Here is a 19,925-nt window from a genome sequence, read left to right as displayed (position 1 = left end):
GACTTAAGCTCTGTGAGGGTAAGGACCATGTCTGTTTTATTGGTGACTGTGTGTGTACCCAGCACTTTGAAAAGTGACTGGCACATAGTTAGTGCTTCATATATTGTTTTGAATATTTATCTGAGACTCAATAACTTATTCATGGCTGTCTGACTATAGAACTTATATATGGTCTTTGGAGTCAGACTTCCTGGGATCAAATGTGAATTCTCTCACTCATTAATTGTGATTTGGGGACATTATTATTTAAGTTTTCATCTTTTTGTAAAATGAGGAAAAAGATAGCATTCATGTCATGGAATGATGCATAGTTGCAAAGGAAAATGATAAAATATATATGGCTTTCAGCACTGTCTGGAACATAGTACAATGCTCAAAATCATTAGCTTTTTCCATTCATAATAATAATTACTTATTTTTACTTTGATTTTTTTTGTCGTCACACGACAATCAACATGCGCAGAAGTATCTTCCTTCTTCCTTTGTATTCTTAAACAACAAAGATAAGCATTTTTGATACAAATGAGAAATCTTTTAAGAAAAGTAATAAAGAGATGTGAGAGATTTGATGGTCAGAATTGGAATGTGGGGATCCCTGGGTGGCGCAGCGGTTTAGCGCCTGCCTTTGGCCCAGGGCGCGATCCTGGAGACTCAGGATTGAATCCCACGTCGGGCTCCCGGTGCATGGAGCCTGCTTCTCCCTCTGCCTGTGTCTCTGCCTCTCTCTCTCTCTCTCTCTCTCTCTCTGTGACTATCATAAATAAATAAAAAATTTAAAAAAAAAACAAAAAAAACAAAATTGGAATGTGAAAACTTGGAAAATAGTGTGTTTTTAAGACCTCTACCTCAACGAGTCCCAGGTGGATATTTGTGAAACAAGGATTTGTTCTCACTTTTCCACTCGCTTTTATTTTTGTCTTTTGTGAAGCAATTTGTCTTTAGTGAAGCAATTATAACAGTTTCCTTGACAGGGTAGATTTCATGCTTGAGGTTTAACTTCCGGCGCTTGAGCAAAATGAAGCAAGATGGGTCGACCACCTTACCACAGCTCTACAAAGCTTCCTTTAGCACAAGATCTTATCAGAGTTTCTAATGAAACATTTAGTAGAAGATGTGTTTTTTAGCCACAGATCCCTCATGGTTAGGATCTCTGAATGTATATCTGGAGGAACAAGGGCTCTTTATTCTGTCTTGGTAAAAATGGACTTGTAAGAGCTGTCTTTTATGTTTGCTCTTAATGGGGCCATTAACTATACTGTGTATTGTGAATTCATGTAATACTGCTGGATATATTATAAAACCATGGTATTTATATCTTTCTCTGAGGCACAGGATTTCCTTTTACTTACTATGGGCATCTTTAAAATTAAAATCCATCTATTGGTTCTTTTTATCTCTCTTTGTTTTCTTTTCCCTCTGTCTCTTCTCATTTTTTTTCTTCCCTCCATCTTGCTTGCTGTCTTTCCCCTCTCTCCTTTTTCTTTCTCACTTCTTATTATCATCAGGTTAGGTAATGGTATCCAAAAAAGGAAATTTGAGTTGTTATGTCTTTCCACTTTAAAAAACATATGCTTTCTAGGGATGCCTGGGTGGCTCAGTTGGTTAAGCATCTGACTCTTGATTTTGGCTCAGGTCATGGTCTCAGGGTCCTGGGATCAAGCCCTGCATCAGACTCTGTGCTTAGTGTGGAGTCTGCTTAAGGATTCTCTCTCCCTCTCCCTTCACCCCTCCCCCTCACTTCTACAAATACACATGTGTGCACAGGTGCTCGCTCTCTCTCTCAAATAAATAAATAAATATTTTAAAAATAAGAATAAAAAAACACGTGCCTTCTAGGAGAACCAAACTCAAGAACTCAACATTTGGATCTTCTGAGTATTAGAGGTATTTTTAAAGTGTTATTCTTGGTAATGCCTTAACTTTGTTGTACTCTTGTCATGAATGCATCCTTTGAATCCACTGACCCACACCATGAACTTATTTGCAATAATGAAAGTAATAAAGCTGGATCACAGAAGACTTTACTGAGCCTCTTTTCAACAGGGATTTTATTTTGAATTTGCTTTTATATAGGTTTGCCTCAGCGAAATGAGGGCACACATAAGATCTTGTCAGAAGTATATAGATAAATACGGACCGCTGCAGGAACTTGGGGAGACGGCAACCAGGTTTGTTTCAACACAATGTAGTTGAATGTTAAATTTGATATGCCTATAAAGAAGTTCATAGGCTGGAAAGGTTAACCTTCTTATGGTGAAAATATGTATGGAGTTGTGTTTAGGCTCTGAACCCTAACACCTACTATTGGTAATCATTTGTTAATGGCAATAATTATGAAAGAGTGAATTATGAAAGAGTTTTGCTTTCTTTACTCGAAAAACTTTGCATGAAGGGAGCCAACCGAGTACTGGAGAGATTGGGAGAACTTCCTCAGACGATTGTGTATTCAGGAAGATCCAAAAATAGAATGTGGAACTGCTGAGGTTCTGCAAGGCTCTGTTTTCTAACTAATGGGTTCAAGTAGATCCTGGTTCAGAGCCTATTCGTTTTCACTCTTCCACTGCCACTGCTCAGTGCCCCAGCTCATTTCCTCTCAGTTTTGCTGGTTTGGCTTTAGAAGGTAGGAAGTGGCATCTCAGTATATAGTCTAACAAGGAAGAACAGGCCTAGGGCAGGCATCCTGAACTGAGACCTTTTTGGTGGGTAATCTTTTATGGGGCCAGAGGAAGGATGGAGGGGGTTAGTAGGCTCAATGACAAATATTGATCATTATTTGTTTTTCCTTTAAAGAGAAAGAAAAGATATAAATCTGGGCCATTACTACCCTGATGGCGAGAGTAATTACAAAGGTTGGAGTCTCTCTCTACCAACAAAATGAGGAAATGATTTATGTTTCCCTGTCTAGGCTGATAACTTGGAAGCCATTAAGTCTACTTACAAGTTCAGTTACCAATAGTGGTATTCAGTAAGAGTGTGATTTTTTTTTCTTTTTCCTGAGGAAAATGTTACTCTTATTTTAAGAAAATATACTCAAAGCTTAGATCTCCTAACCCGAAAGTCTAAATGATTACCCCCCTTCTTTTTGTTTTACTAGATATTGCTTTGCAAATGTATCCAGTATTGTAGGATTAGTCCTAAACCATGATGTTACAAATTTGAAATGAGCATTTTGGCTCAAAGCAGAGTATGAATTCTGTTAGATTGGCTGCAAGGACCAAAAGGAAGGAAGATAAGTGGATTAAGAAAATGCATGGATTTGATTGCAAGGTTTTTAGGCTTTATGAAAATTTAAAAATACATGCAAGCTAACTTAAATCCTAATTTCTTCTGCTGGTTAGAATTAAATAATAAAGAATTAAAATAACAAAATGAGGAGGGTTGTTGATTAATCAATCTTACGGGATACATTAATATTTGCATTTAAGATAGAAATCTTTGCTTTATAAAAGAACTTACTACTACATAATTCAAATTATAAAAATTCTTATACAAGGTGCTTTTGCAGAGTACAAGTGTTAGGGAACAGGAAGTTGTATCTATGATAGAAAGTGAGCAAAAAATTCCAAGCCTCCATATTGTCCCTGTGAGTTGAAGGCAGCAATGTCCACTAGAACACATAGGTAATTTTATATTTTCTGGTAGCCACATTTAAAAAAGTAAAAAGAAACAGTGAAATTAATTTTTAGTGTATTTTATTTAACTGAAGATAGCTTAAATATTATCATTTTAACATGTAATCAATATAAACATTATTGAGATATTTTACTTTTTTTTTTTAATATAAAGTCTTTGAAACTCAGTATTCATTTTGTACTTCCAGCATAACTCAATTTCAATAGCCAGGTTTAAAGTGCCAGTAGACATATATGACTAATAGTTCCTGTAGTGGACAGCATACATGTAAGGGACAAATATTCCTTATATACACCTGTAGTCACATATGCTGGTAGAGCTGGAGAACAAATAACACCCAGTTATGTTACCTGAATTAGGAACGGGAGGAAGAAAAAGAAACAAAAAGTAACCCAGGGACATCTGGGTGATGTGATCCCAGTTTTTCAGTTAATGGGCGCTCTGACAGCACTTCTCTCCCAAAGAGAAGAAAGGGCTTCATGTTCACTATAACTGTTTCTCTACTGTGCCCTTGTGAGGATACTTACTTTTTTTATGAGGAAAAAAACGTAGATATCTGACCATTATCAGGATGGAAAAATAATGTTAAATCAGGAAGAATAAGGGCTGGAAACTAGATCCACCTACATTCTATTTTTTATCTCTAGTTAAATGCCAACAATTTTAGTAATTTCTGTATTGTATGCAATTTCCAGGTGTGTATGTCCGTTTTGTCAGAGGGAATTGGATGAAGACAGTTTGCTGGATCACTGTATCACTCATCACAGATCAGAAAGGAGATCTGTGGTAAGGAATTTCGTTACTATATTTCTGCAATGTCTGAATTCAATATACACTAGAAATCCATTTAATAGGCTTCTATTTATAGATATATTATAAAAGATAGTTTATGTCAAGGTTGTGCTAATCCTGTGACTTAATATGTGAAAGTGTTAATTTGAAAGTGGTAAGAATTACTAATGCACAGTCATTCTCTCATTTATGAAATTTGACATATCTCACAGATAATTATGGGCATAATCAACTGAGAAGATAAAAAATACACACCTAAGATCCAACTTTAGTATACTGTGGTCATGTCCTAAGTAAAAAACATTTTTTAATAATGCAGAGAGGGTCATCATGGAAGTTATTCGTCTTATCCAGTCTTTTGTTTCATAGTCTTGACTATTTATCCATATGCTTGCACATTAAATATATATATTGCTCATCATTTCCCGGGTTCATTGTGATGCTTCCTTTTTTTTTTTCTTTTCAGCCTGGCATTTTTGTCCTGTGGCTTTGATAATTTTCATTTTTATATAGTTGTGAGGGAAAGCAGGGCAGTACTGGGTACGTCCTCATTTACTTAGCCATTTTACTATTTTTGTACACTTGTTAACCAATTTTAAGATTTTAATTCATACGGTACATTTGAACTTTTCCCTTTATTGGATTTTTTCCTAAGAGGAAATTCCTTAGGTTTATCTTTCTGGGACCAAGAAAGTACAAACTTTTTAATAGCTCTTGAAATAGACTTCTAAATGCATTCCAAAAAGGTTGAGTCAATTTATATTTGTGTTAGCAATTTAGAGGTAAACCACTTTCACCTTAACCTGGTTAATATTGGGTACATTTAGTTTAAAATTAAAATAAAAGGCTTTGCTGAAATAAAATGATACCTTGAAGATTATTTTGAATTTTGTTTTAGTTTAATTTTATAAATATATATGTGTATATCTGTATATATGTATGTGCATGTGTGTATCTACATACACAGGCATATAAGTGTATGTGTGTCATTTATATAGATATGAGTTTTGCTTTGTGGTTTTTTTTTTTAGTTTTAAGGGGCTTATTTTTCTGTGAAATCCTCTTGAAAAGTGATGAGATTAAACCATAGTTATATTAGAAAGAGATAATTTACAAACAAGGATAGTTCTCACAACAATCCTAGAAGATAGGTGTGCTTACCTCCATTTTACAAATGATAAGTTGAGGCTCAGGGGGGTTAACTATGTCCTGAAGGTCACATAGCTGATAAGTAGCTGAGCCACAATCTGAACATGATAGTCTAGTTCCAGAACATAGTGAACCCCTACTTGCTCTACTAGCAAGTTCACAAGAAAAGCCACACAGTACAGTCAAAGATATTTGTTATTGATCCTAATAGTTTAGAGGTTTTAGCTCTTGGAATGGCTTGGTATGTGTTGGGAGAGCAGGGGAGATTATCCTGGGCTTTTACTGCTCAAGTTGCTCTGTGGAAGGAACCCGACTATGGAGCTGTTTTATGATAGGTCCCCGGGAGCTAGAGGATGTTAGAAGAAAGTGTTAGGATGGCATAATAATAGCAACCATATACTGATTTCTAAGTGCTTCTTTGTCTTCTAGCAACCCTAAGGTGGCATTATCCACGCAACCTGAGCCCTAACCACTACAATCCAGGTGCTGCTCTGGCTGCTGCTCTGGCTGGAGGAACACCAGGTGCTTTGGACCATGGTCTTGCTCTATTACAGCAGCAATCTGGGGCAGGTCTATCCATTGGTACTGTGTGCGTGCTCCAGCAGAAATCTAGCCCCTGTGCTGCTCAGTTTGGCCATCAGATTGAAGGTGGCTCGTGGAAGCTAGGTCTTCCTTGATTCAGAGGTGATAGAAGTCATTGAGGAAAGTTGGGCAGAAATAAACCAGGAATGGTGGAATCAGATCGCCCGTAGAATTTTATAGTTAAAAGCCTAGGCTTTGGAGGAGATAGACTTTGGTGCCAATCTCAGCAAATTCCACTAATGTCTTTGCCTCTGTTTCATCATTTGTAAAATGGGGGTGATAATGATGCCCTTTTCACAGGGTAGCAGTAAAGGAGTCAGGTGATAATGGTGGGCTACTACCACTTGCGCAACTACATGAAACCAAGGCTAGTGGCGATTTCGAAGAAGCCATGTACTCTCACAGTTGGGGAACCCAAGCTGGAAGAGTGGGGGAAGTGTTAGTAAATTTCAAAAGACCAGGATGCTATTGTGACCTTGAGGCAGGAGCACATTGTTCACGAAATCTGTGGTTCTGTAATATACGAGGGCTGTCTAGAAGTGGTCACTAGAACAGAAGATGTTTAGGGTTCCTGTTAATGTTTTGTGCTTGAGTAGAAACTCAAGCTACATGTCACTCTGAAGGATCTAGAGCCCCTAGAATTCACGATATACACTTTGGTTATGAAAAGGCTGGAAGTAGATACTGTGGCATAACTGGGGTTTGCATTCACATGCCTGGGGATCCCTAATGGGGGGACATAGGTGAAAACACCCTGGGAGAAGTCCTAAGTCCAAGACTGGTTCTGGATTGGTGTGGAAGTCAGCAAGGAATTAGATCTTTGATGGGCTGGGTTGTTGAGTTTGCTTACAGATAAGATCATTGACATCATCTGACTTAATCTGATGTAAGAAGTTTCATGGCAGTTAGAGATTTGAGCAAATGATTCTGCCTTTGAGATAAAATTAGATAATTCAGACATCAAATCAGGAGCAACTAATCTTTTCTCTCTGAGTTGCTCAACACTTGGGTAGTAGGTTAAGGACATCAAGGAATTTTGACTTACGTGCAGTTTTAAGAACCAACAGCTCCCTTTTGTCACATAGTAATTATAATTCTACCATGTTTTGTTTTTTTTAAGATTTATTTATTTATTTGAAAAAAGAGATGGGGGGGAGAGAGAGAGAGAGAGAGAGAGAGAGAGAGTGTGTGTGTGTGTGTGTGTAAGCAGGAGGGAGGGGCAGACGGAGAGACAGAGAAGCAGACGTCGTCCCTGAGCTCAGAGCCAACACCAGCTCTACCCCAGGATCTCAGGGTCATGACCTGAGCTGAAACCAGGCATCTGAGGCTTAACCAACTAAGCCACCTAGGCATGCCTGCCATGCTTTATTTTTTGAAAATTTGAAAAATCTATGGAATATCAAACTGAGAGGAGGCCGATTATGTAAGCAGCATGCTTCAGATTGAATTGTGAGACCACTTTTGAGGAAAATTTGGTATTTTGTCCTGTGAAGGATAGATGTTTCAGCAGGAGCCATACTTTCTGGCTCTTCTCTCTGCCCAAAGTGCCCTTTCTTTCAGTGGTTGGCTCATAAAAGTATCCTTTAGAACTCTGCTTGCATCTCACTTCCTCAGGGAAGCCCTCCCTGACATCCAAATTACTTTCGGCTCCTGCTTCTCTCCTCTTCTTTCTTTCTTTCTTTCTTTCTTATTTATTACAATTTGTAATTGTGTTTTTGTTTCACATCTGTCTTTCCCTGTAAGTTATCAGGTTCACGAAGTCATGGAACTTGACTTCTTTGTTGCCTGCCCACCTGTTGGCAGAGAGCCTTGCGCATAGGAGGATATAGTGATTATGAAAAATAAGATGTTAAAGGAAAACATAATTCCATTCACCCAATTTCAAAGGTGCCAGTAGTCTCTTATTTTCTGCCTTGCTCCTGAGATTTATTTCTTAAGGGAAGAGATAAGATTTTTATTGGTTTGGAATATAAACTATGGTGACTAAAGCCTGAGCCACATGCCCCAACAGTGGTTTATATCTGTGGGTATTTAGAATATCTGTGACTCGACGGGGCAGTGGGAGTATGTGTGCATAAATGTTTTGGAAGAAAGAAAAATTTCTATTAAATTTGCTTATAGACTTGCTAAATTAGATGTGCAATCTGGTACCTTAATCTTGGTTACATATTTGCCTGCAATTATTTTCAGTGTACGTCTCTTTTCTCTTTTTTTGGATTCAGGAATTTTAAATTTCTTCCCCAAATGGCACTTTGCATCAGATAGTTGCTGTGGAAGTTAATCTAAACCACAGATAGAGCTGGGTGTCCCTTGTAATAGATGCTCTGAAGGATTAAAGTCGGTGGTAGCTTCTGATATGGTGGCTGTTTTTCACCCGCAGAGTTCACCATCAGATAAAGTCAATACTGAGATGAGGCCAGCATCTTTTGAATGTATACTGTGCATTGATTGATTCCTAATATGAGTATCATGGCCTCGGAGCATTGAGTTGAGGCGCATAATAAAGGATAAGCTGATGTTAGCAAATTGACAACGTTTGGGAGAGTTTAGGTGAACACCTAGGTACTTGGTGATGATTAGTCAGTCTCTTACCACTTCTTTCTCCTTCCTGTGCTTACCATCTCTTCCCTCAGGTTAGATTCCTCAATTTAAGACACAAATCTTGAGAATAGTATAGATGTTCACCTGTTCTTTTTCATTGTCCTTCTGGAAGAAATCTCTTGAGTTACACAACTAAATTTTATGTATGGCAGAAGACCAAAGTCTCCACTAGCTCCTATTAACATCAGACTAAAAACCAAAACTACTTTGCTTAAAGTTCCAGGTTTTTTGTATCTTTCTCCTTCACTAGATGTTGAAGGTCCTTAATGTTAGGCCAGCGCCTAGCATCTCTGTACCTCTGACTCTTGACACGGGGCATACAGAAACCACAATAGGTGCTCAAATATCTATTGAGCAAAACTGGTTCTAACTTAGCCTTCCAAACTCATCTTCTACTGCTTCCCCCAACATGCCTTACTTTCACCTTTCCAAAGCTTTTCCCATTCCCTAAGCAGGCCTGTCCTTTAAGGGTCTCTTGACTTTTCCCAAATTGATTTCTCTGCCTGTGATGCTCCTCACTCTGGCATCGCTGGCTCATTCTTCCAGACAAATTTCAGTTACCAGCAGCTTGGCTAAAGCCTTTCCTGATTACCGGGGCAAAATTAATGATATCTTTTTTAGGTCTCGAACTGTCTTTCTGAGTATAACACTTGAATATATAATAATGTCATATCTTGGGTATAGCACTTGCTGTGCAGTATTGAGAAGTATCTGCTCATGAGACAACAATAGCAACCATTTAGTATTTGTGCCAGGGACCAAGCTAATATAATGACTGAGCTTCCTAATGTTAAGTGACATCTTTTAAATATACAAACAGCTCTGCAAAGCGGAAATAATTCTCATTTTGCAGGATAAGATTAATTACTTCCAAGGTTAAGTCCATGAGAGGCAGAGATGAAGTTGGAAACTATTTTCCAGGTACTGGGAATGCTGGAGTGAATAGGATACATGGAGTTTCTTCCCTCACAAAACTCCAACTCTTCAAGAACAAGGATCAAATAGTAGGAAATATATGGTGTTTCTTAAATGCCTTGTATGTACCTGGCACATTGAGCACATTATCTCTAAACACCATACCTACTCTACAAGTTAGGTGGTGGTATTTGCACTTCACAGAAGAGGGATATTCATGTGCTGAAGGTCAGTCACACAGCTAATAAGAGCTGGTGCTGGGATTTGAGGGCTCTCTGACTTCACAGGCCACACAACACAACGGTATCTTTTTTTTTTTTAAGATTTTATTTATTTATTTATTTATTTATTTATTTATTTATTTATTTAATTTATTTATTTATTCATGAGAGACACAGAGAGAGAGAGGCAGAGGCAGAGACATAGGCAGAGGGAGAAGCAGGCTCCATGCAGGGAGCCTGATGTGGGACTTGATCCCAGATCTCCAGGATCATACCCCGGGGTGAAAGCGGTGCTAAACCACTGAGCCACCCGGGCTGCCCCACAACGGTATCTTTACTGGTTTCCGTATTCCAGGTGCCTAGTTCATAGTAGAGGCACAATAAAGAGTACTGAGTGAGCAAATTTCCATAATTTGTTTCCCTTCTTTCACATCACAAAAAAACTAATGTTGCTTTTTTGTTAAAATTTCTTGGTCTCAGCTGTGTTCTCATTACTACATAGGGGTCTCAGGGTAGATTAAGTGCTATCTTGGGATAGCCAGTGTTGCCAAATAACCAAAATAGCTACAGCATTAGAAAATCATGAATGACCATAAAGCAGTAATAACTTAAATGATGTCATTTTATTACAAAATATATTGATGGATTAGAGCAAAATTCAGAAGTAGCACTATGTATAGATATTGAACATACTGAAACTGAGAACCCCATAAAACAATAAGAATTACATTAAGACCTCATTTAAATTTAAAAGAAGATGTTATCAATCAAACAGATAAATTAAGCACTGTTATAATATGAAAAAAATGTTGAATGGTTTATCAGGAGGCCTCATCTCAGTTCTGATACTTATAATGGTATAAATTTAAGGTAATTTTGTTTTTCTTTCTGAAATTGAGTTCATGAAAGAAATAGGACAGTAATTAATTCATGAGGTTCTTGTGAGGATCAAATAAGAATACCACCTAATTTAATGCCTAATATGTACCTGGCATTCAGTACCATATTTTAAAAAATGAGAATGGTGAAGAAATAGAACTTAAAAAAAAAAAACCCCTAGGTTAAAATGTAATAAAGCAGTAATAAAATAGTATATGGTAAAGAAAGAGGGCGCATGGGTGGCTCAGTCCATTAAGCTTCTGACTTTGGTTCAGGTCTTGATCTCAGGGTCCTGGGATAGAACCCTACCTCCTGCTTCAGGATTCTCTCTCTCCCTTTGCCCCTTCCCTGCTCACTTGCAAGCATACTCTCTCTCTCTTTCTAAAATAAATAAATCTTATCTTCTCCCTCTGCCTCTGTCTCTGCCTCTCTCTTTGTGTCTCTCATGAATAAATAAATAAAATCTTAAAAAAAACAACCTGGATGAATCTCAGGGCCATTATGCTCAGTGAAAAAAGCCAATCTCAAAAGATCAAATATTGTATAGTTCTATTTATATAACATTTTCAAAATGTTGAAATTTTAGAGGTGGAGAACAGATCAGTGGATACCAGGGTTTAGGGAGAGAAGACAAAGAGGTAGCATAAAGGGGTTCTTTTATAGCAACACAGCAGTTCTGTACCTTGATTGTGTTTGTGGTTACATAAATCTATCATGTGGGGGGACCTGAGTGGCTCAGTAGGTTAAGCATCCAACTTGTGATTTCAGCTTAGGTCATGATCTCAGGGTTGTGAGATGGAGCTCTGCATCAGGCTCTTCCCTCAGCGTGGAGTCTGCTTAAGAGTCTTTCTCTCCCTCTGCCCTCTGCTCATACATGCTCTCTTTCTAAAATAATAAATAAAATCTTTAAATCTATACACGTAATAAAATTTCACAGAACTAGGTACATATACCCCAAAAACTGAGTTCATGGAAAAACTGGTGAAATCCAAGTAAGGTTTGTAGTCTAGTTAATTGCCAGTTTCCTGATTTTGATAATGTACTGCAGTTTATAAGATATTACTATTGGGGAAGTTGGATGATAGAATTGTAGGACCTCTTGCATTATCTTTGTAATTTCTCATGAGTTTAAGAATACTTGAAAATGAAAAAGGGTATTTTTTAAAGCCATTAAGTATTTCAAGAGGGAGGCAACTAATTAGTATATTATAATACACCTACTAACTGCAATAATAGATTGATAAATATGAAATAAATAGCTATACTGTTAAGTACAGGAAATGCATATGAAGAAAGAAATGCAATTTTATTTGGTTAGTATTGTTAATATTTATGCAGTTTTAAAACATTATGCTGAAGAATGGCCAATAGATTCATAAAGTTAAAATTCACTTTGTTGAATGGTTAGTTAATTTTTAAATTGTGAGACTGGTTATTTTAAATTCTTTCTTGAACTCTTGATTTTCTTTACTTCCAGTTCTGTCCACTTTGCCGTTTACTACCTAATGAGAATCCAGGCAGCTTTAGTGGCAGTTTAATAAGACATTTGCAAGTCAACCACACTTTGTTTTATGATGATTTCATAGTAAGTATATTTTTTTACTTTTACATTATGTTTCTGTGTGGTGTGTGTTAAGCTTATCTTTTTAAATCCAAACAAATAAAATTATAGCAGAAAAAAATGTGTACAACCCTGAAGTTAAGTATTAGCATTATGTAGAAAATTATAAAATACAGTGTTCATAAACTATATCTGCCTTAGACAAAATTATTTTCTTTTTCATCTAGATAATTAGTCATTGTATAAGGTACTATATTTCACTTTCAAATTATTTTAATTTCTACTCTAGTCCCCCCTGTAGATATCGTCTTAATTTTTATGAAGTTGAAAATTTATGTAGCTGAGATGAGATGAGAATCACATCAGTAAGGAAATGGCTCAGAATTTGTTCTGCATCTGGTTGCTAATAACAGATATGGCATCATCAGTGTAGTAAGACAAACAGGCCTCATTTTTTATTAAATTCCATTAAACACAAAACTCATGTTTATGAACTTTTGTAAACCGAAAAAAATTTATTATGAAAAGTTATAAACATATACAAAAGCAGACAAAATAGTACCATGAATCCCCATATATCAGTAACTACCCATCAATAACTACCCACTAATGGCCAATGTAAAAAATTAAGAATTTTTTCTTTCCATTTTATTGAGAAATAATTGAAATGTAGCACTATGTAGGTTTAAGGTATACAGTCTAGTGACTTGACTTACATAGTGTGACATGATCACCACAATAATTTTAGTTAACATCCATCATCTCAAATAAATACCAAAATTTTTTTTTCCTTGTGATGAGAACTTTTAGGATTTATTCTCGTATCACCTTTTTAAAAAAAATGTATTTATTTATTCATGAGAGACACAGAGAGAGAGAGAGAGAGAGGCAGAGACACAGGCAGAGGGAGAAGCAGGCTCCATGCTGGGAGCCCAACATGGGACTCGATCCCGGGTCTCCAGGATCAGGCCCTGGGCTGAAGGTGGCGCTAAACCACTGAGCCACCCGGGCTGCCGCCCCCCTTTTTTAAAATTTTAATTACTCATCAGCTTTAAAAAATTTTTATTTATTCATGAGAGACACAGAGAGAGAGGCAGAGACATAGGCAGAGGGAGAAGCAGGCTCCCTGCAGGGACCTCGATGTGGGACTCAACCCCAGGACCCCAGGATCACGACCTGAACCAAAGGCAGACGCTCAACCACTGAGCCACCCAGCTGCTCCCTCTTATCAGCTTTCAAAATACCGTACATTAGTGTTAACTATAGTCTTCATGTTGTATATTACATTCCCAGTATTTATTTATAAGTGGAAGTGTGTATCTTCTGACCCTCCCTTCCTCCAAATCCCCCTTCCCCATCCTGAGAATTTTTTTTAGAAGAAACGTTAGATGTAGTATGAATAGTTCTAACTTATGACTGTATTTCCCATGATCAGGAATGAGAATAACAAGCAAAAAGTTAATGTCGCCTTTGTTCTACTTTGCTCTGTGTTGCCATGTGAGGGTAATGTGTTATCTTCTGAGTCCGTCTCAGCAAAGGGGTGTTGCCTGTTATGGAAGGAAAATCCCTCAAACCCATGTTGTGAAATAGTGTATTTTATTATTACTACATGAAATGTTAAGGGCTAAATTTTACTTTGCATATAATTTTCACATGATTTTGATCGCTGTCTTTTCATGCAATTTCAAGATAAAATGTAGTAATTGTTGAAGATCATCCCTGCTTTCTGATCTGCCCACTGTGGTTATCCAGATGCAACACAAGGAGCTTGGGTTCTGACCTGGGTTTGAGTAACAGCTCTGTCTCTGTCACAGTTCTGTGACCACGGGCAAGGGGCAAGGTATTTCACCACTGAGCCTGTCTGTTCATTTGTTAAGTGAGGAGAGTAAAAACACTTCTTCTCGAAAGCTCTTGTGAGGATTAAAGGTGATAGTGCATGTAAAGTGATTTGCCCAGTTTGGGCAAGGCTGTTCGGCCAGCTGGATATGGGGAAGAGGGTAAACGGAAGTGCTAGGACCACTTGAAGAATTGAACTGAAACAGAGGCTCCAGTGCTCAAATTATGTCTTTCCTGGCCCTCTGAAGCACCCAGGGCCTTTGACAGAGGCTAGTTCTGGTCTACATGTTCTCATTTCTTACAACACATAGGGCTTCCTCTTTACCTTAGCTCCATGAGATGTTCTAAAACCAAATTGATTTCGTGTCTCCTCTGGCTATTCACATTCAGCCCATCCTTCTCAAGATTCTCCAAAGTATGATCCAGGGCTGGTCAGGAGGAAGCTATTTTGATGAGAGCACTTTCAACCCACTCAAAACAGTATTTTTGGATGTGGAAGTGAGGTGGAAGCAGTATTATTTGTTTTGATTTTTTGGTTTCCCAAGCTACCAGCTACTATACTACGCACTTTAAGTGTATTATCTCATGTTATTCCTTACAGCAACTTTGGTGAAGTAAATATTGTGTTACTATCCTCGCTGAGCTGTGAAACATCTGAAGCTCAAAGATTAATAAATTGCCTAGGAAAAAGCCAGGATTCAGTCCAGATCTTGTGTTCCTCTAGACTATATGGCTTTTCTTTGGATGTTGTTGATTTGCCTTTATGCTCTTATGTTTTAGAATGGATTTCCAATAGATTTTTCTTTTTCTTTTTTTTTTTTTTTTGATTTATTGCAGAAGAAGAGATGGATTGCAGAGAATAGGGCTCTTAATAGTTTTTGTTTTATTTACAGCATGTGCTGACCTAATGTTTTGAAAGCCATTTTGACCATAGGGAGGCAAGGAAAAAGAAGAGTTTTGCACTCAACATATTTTTCAGAAATAGAGATTTAGTATTACTACTGGGATTGGTGAATTCTAGGAGAATGTCTTAACTTTACTCCATATTACATGTTTATTTGGAACATGGCACCCTGACCATGATTTATAATGTTGACTAAAAATTACTAATTTAAATTCCAAATCAAGACTGTGACAATAACTAGTTAATTACCAGGTAGTAAAATGAAGTAGAAAATGCACTAGCCCCAAACAAAAGTCCTGGGGTTTATGACAGTTTTTGTGGAAACTTGGACAGGTCACTAAATTCAGGGCTCTATTTTCCTGCAAAATGAGGCATTGCCTTGACTCTTATCCTCCAGGTGCTGAAAACTATCATCTCTGATTGTATGTTTCTAATTGTTTTTCTTTGTTGTAGGATTTTAATATAATTGAGGAAGCTCTTATCCGAAGGGTCTTAGACCGGTCACTTCTGGAATATGTGAATCACTCAAACACCACATAATTTTATTAAAAGGAAAGGGAAGGAGACCGTACAGTTGCACCATGTGTTCAGATGCTGCTTGAACAATTGGAGGGAAATCGTCAATGTTCAGTGGGCAAAAATGTACAACACAGTTATATGTTTGTCCATGTTTATCATTATATTGCATTTTAAGACTGCTTTCATTTTGATGGCTTAAATCTGTTTTACATTCTTGAGTTTTTTAGACACTTAACAACAAAAAATAGCCTCTATCAGCCATTAATATGTGGAAGAGAACATAAGGCAGGATATGTGGGTGAAGGATCTTTTTTTGCAAATTGGATGATACTGTGTGTAATGCTATATATTAGTAACTACTGTCATGATTGGGCAAGATAACTAATCTTTGTTCTATATAAAAAGATGGAGAGTGAAACAAAGTACAGATATTCGGTTCTAGTGCTTATCTAATCTCTAATAAAATAATATGAGTAGCCTTGTATTGGAGTAGGAGAGGAAAATTTTGCAGGTCAACAAAGTCCACTTAACCAAATTATAAAACATAATACTGTAACAAAATAAATTTTGTGTTAGGAATGTATACTTAATTCTTTGACTTTTTGTAACTATGCACAATAAGAATTTAATATTATATTTTTCAAATATTTGTAGCTTATCATTTAGAAATATTTCTATAATATAGGCAATTTCTTAAGAACCTTCAGCTGATATTTATAGTAGAAGTGTTCACATCTATAATTTTTAGTGGAAAACCCTAAGGGCTTTGATTTTTTTTTTTTTACTTTTATTCTTTAGAAAAAACGTAAAATATAAATACTTTAAACCAAACAAAATGTAGCTTTTTACATCATTCTAAGGAAACACTGTTTTAGAATTCTGCCAGCCATTCTGTCTTGTGTGTCCAGTTGCAGTTATCAACCATCTTCTCAAACTCCACAGAAGTAACCACTACAGTGATAGCCATTGTCACTTCCTTGCATTTCTTTATTATTACCCAAGTGTGTATCTCTACACACTATATTTCAATCTTATCCATTTAAAATTGTTTTATTGGCTATATCTTTTACATCTTTTTAATCCATAAGTTCTCCTTTTCTTTTCCTTGGAGTTTCCTGAAGAACTTGATCTTATGACCTATAGAGTTTCCCACAATCTGTATTTTGCTGATTGCATACTCATGGTACAACTCAGCATGTTCCTCTTTCCTCTGGATATTGACACATGGATCCAGATGTTTGAATACACTCAGGTTCAATCCTGTTTGGCAAGACTATAGGTCATGGTGTGTTCTTTCATCAGAGGGTACACTGTGTCTGGTTCTCTCTTTTTGTGATGTCAGCTGAAATTGATACTTATTGTCTGGATCCATTGATTTATTGTGAGTTGGAGGATATTCTATCATTTCTCTTTCATTTACTAGCTGGAACATTTTTATAAAGAAATGTTTCCTCACATCTACTACTTGGTTAACCAGTGGTTAAGTTTGTATAGGAAAAAAAAGTTTGTATAGGAAAGGGAAAGTAATTATTTGTATTTTCCCTTCATTTACTGATTTTCAAGATAATAAACTTGATTCCTGTTACCTGCCAGAGATCACTTCTTTTTTCAGTGTTACGAACTCATGGACTCAAACGTATTTGATAGGCTTCAACCAATTCAAATATTACCTTATTGGAGTTCAAATTGTCCCATCTTTGGCCATTGGGAGCCTCATCAAGTTTTCTCTGAATCATTTTGACACTACATGAGCTGTCTTTATTAGCTTCCTTGCTATCTTGGAAGACAAGATATTCCAGGCTCAACTTAGAAGCTTCATGCCCCAGACCTAGAATGAGCCATTTCTCTAGGAAGCCTGGTTACTTTCAGTGAGAAATGGTATTTCAAAACCATAATTAAGGTTCAAAGAATGCTCATTGCTATTGGATTGGCCATTGATTCTAGGAGAAAGCTAGGAAATCCCTATTTTTTCTAAGATAAAACACTTTGTGAGTTTATTGTGAAACTTCCAAATTAAATTGAGTACTAGCTTTTACTTAATCCTTTCTACTACTTAATCCTTTCTACTACTACTACTATTTCCTTTTTCTATACTGAAAATCCTGGTTTTCAAGGACATGGGGGCATGATAGAGTTAGAATATCCCACAGTTATTCATTTCCTTTATTTACCTTACACATGCAGCAGCCTCAGAATAACAATGCTAATACAACCACCACCAGTATGATAACTGAAACAATTAAAACCTTTTCAGTTGCTCTTCCCATTTTCTATTTTTAAAAGTCATACTTTGGCAGCATTTGCAGAACATATTGGTGTAACATATTATACTCTCTCCCTTCTATTCTCCATTTAGTCTTATTTCTTCAAATAACTGTATTCAGTGCTTGCCACTAGTAGTTATCTGATGGTCCTATTTTTCATATCTGGCTCTTCAATGACGAATCCAGGATGTAGAATGACGTCTCTGTATTGTAAAGCAAGCAAAGGAAGCTATGAAGAGTAGTGATAACAATTGAGGATAAACTATTTGGCTGTAGGTAGCTTTCTAATTGTCATCATTTATAAACTTTGTTCCTTACACATAAACATAGTCATAATCATGGTGCCCCCAATTTTTTTTTATAATAAATTGTCCATTCCTTCTTTAAAGGCTTGCTTACTATTCTGCTATCTACTGTGAGGTAATTAGAAAAATGTAAAAACCAGCCAAAATCTAGAGGGCCTATTCCCTCCCTTTTAGATATAGGCTTCAAGCTTGCTTTTCATGGCTGCAGACAAGTAAGAACAGATTTTTAGTTTCACAAGCTCTTGTCCTGCAATTTGGATAGATCATCCGATAAAGCAAAACCCGCTGGACAACAAATGTAAAAAGAGAGGAATTTTTCAGAGATAATCAGGCTGAAAATCTAGTCCCTAAAAAATAAAACAATATATTTCTGAGCATTAGTACCGACGGTCCAAAAAATCAATCTTTCTGTCCAGAAAATAAATCTTTGTTAGTTCAGAGCAACATAAAAAGCATCTTTAAATCTGTAAAACTTGAACCTGAAAAAACTTCAAAATCTTAAAACCTAGATTTTAAGAAAGGCTTTAAAAAGTCATCTACCACCATTAACTTCAGTGCAGCAATTATACAGCCTGTTCCTGGGTTCCTCTTAGGATAATTTTGCCACCTACAGGACAAATGAGGTGCTGGCCACCTGAATTAGTTGGCTTTCTGAATTATTTTGAGTTCTTAAATGCTGAAGTGCAAATATTCGTTGTTTCACTGTGCCTTTAACCTTTTATAAAAAGGAATTTATAATTAATTGTTTTAAAAAATGAAAATAATTAATCAAACCATCATACTGTACACCTTAAACCTTATATACTGATCTATGTCAATTATTTCTTAATAAAATGGGGGGAGGGGGAGAAGGATGAAAACCAATATTTGAAGCTGTTGACTACTAACAAAAAAGTTTCATTCACTTTCTTTATAGCGCCTCCAGAGGCATTTTTTCCAAGGCCTTATAAGGAAAAAAAACTGATCGACACGTTATTCTTTAAACAACTAACATCTTCTAACCCAGCAAAAAGCTATGGAGATTTTCCTTCATATACTTTTTCACCCAAGTTTCTAAAACGTAGGTTGAAAAATTGGATTATGAATCTGTGATGAACAGAGCTTCAGATCAGAACTCCTAAGAGATCCTGTCTCCAGTGATGTTGCTTCATTTCTTTTACTGGTGCTAGGTATCTTTCATTTTGAAGTGAGCTTACTCCAGTTATTGCAAGTTTATGATATTATCATTTGTATCTTTAAACACTGAAGTTGTTTTAAAAAGTCACTAAGAGATTTGTTCTTTTATTATTCAATTGCAACAACAAATCTGTATGATGATTAGAATTTTAAATGTACAATTCTTTTCCTTCTGTAAATATGTATTATTGTTAGAAATAAAGAATGGCAGGACCATTGCTTTCATTAAAATGTCTACTGTCTACTGTGTCTGTTCTTAAATATGAATCTTGATAATTTTTTACAAATTTGATTAGCTTTTTAAATTGTTATCATTTGGCAATATCTATCACAAACATATACCTTCATTTTAGGCCAGTAGTTCTCAATTTTGCCTCCCAGAGGACATTGGCAATGTCTAGATACATTTTTGGTTGTCATAACTGGGGTGTGCTATTGGCAGGGATGTGGGTAGAGGCCATGGATGCTGTTCAACATCTATAATGCATAGGATAACTCTCCACAGCAAAGAATTACCCTGCCCAAATGTCAATAATGCTAAGGTTTAGAAACCCAGATTTAGGCCAGGGTAGTGCTAAGCATCATCGA

The 19,925-nt window shown here is 36.5% G+C and overlaps 1 protein-coding gene across 2 annotated transcripts in view; it reads left to right on the top strand.

Moving 5' to 3' along the window:
* The window catches only part of RNF125 (ring finger protein 125), a 36,758-nt gene extending 17,190 nt beyond the window's left edge, over window positions 1-19,568 (top strand). The window contains exons 3-6 of one of the 2 annotated variants that reach the window (XM_025429224.3): window positions 2,074-2,168; window positions 4,329-4,419; window positions 12,250-12,357; window positions 15,527-19,568. In XM_025429224.3, the coding sequence (XP_025285009.1) occupies window positions 2,074-2,168; window positions 4,329-4,419; window positions 12,250-12,357; window positions 15,527-15,613 (381 nt within the window). In that variant the 3' untranslated portion in view covers window positions 15,614-19,568. The remainder of the gene's footprint in view (window positions 1-2,073; window positions 2,169-4,328; window positions 4,420-12,249; window positions 12,358-15,526) is intronic. The other variant, XM_025429225.3, reaches the window with a different exon arrangement.
* The last annotated feature ends 357 nt before the right edge of the window (window positions 19,569-19,925 follow it).

This window comes from Canis lupus, chromosome 7 (genome assembly GCF_003254725.2).
Source record: "Canis lupus dingo isolate Sandy chromosome 7, ASM325472v2, whole genome shotgun sequence".
NCBI classification, from domain to species: domain Eukaryota; kingdom Metazoa; phylum Chordata; class Mammalia; order Carnivora; family Canidae; genus Canis; species Canis lupus.
This window is presented reverse-complemented; position numbering and strand designations above follow the sequence as displayed.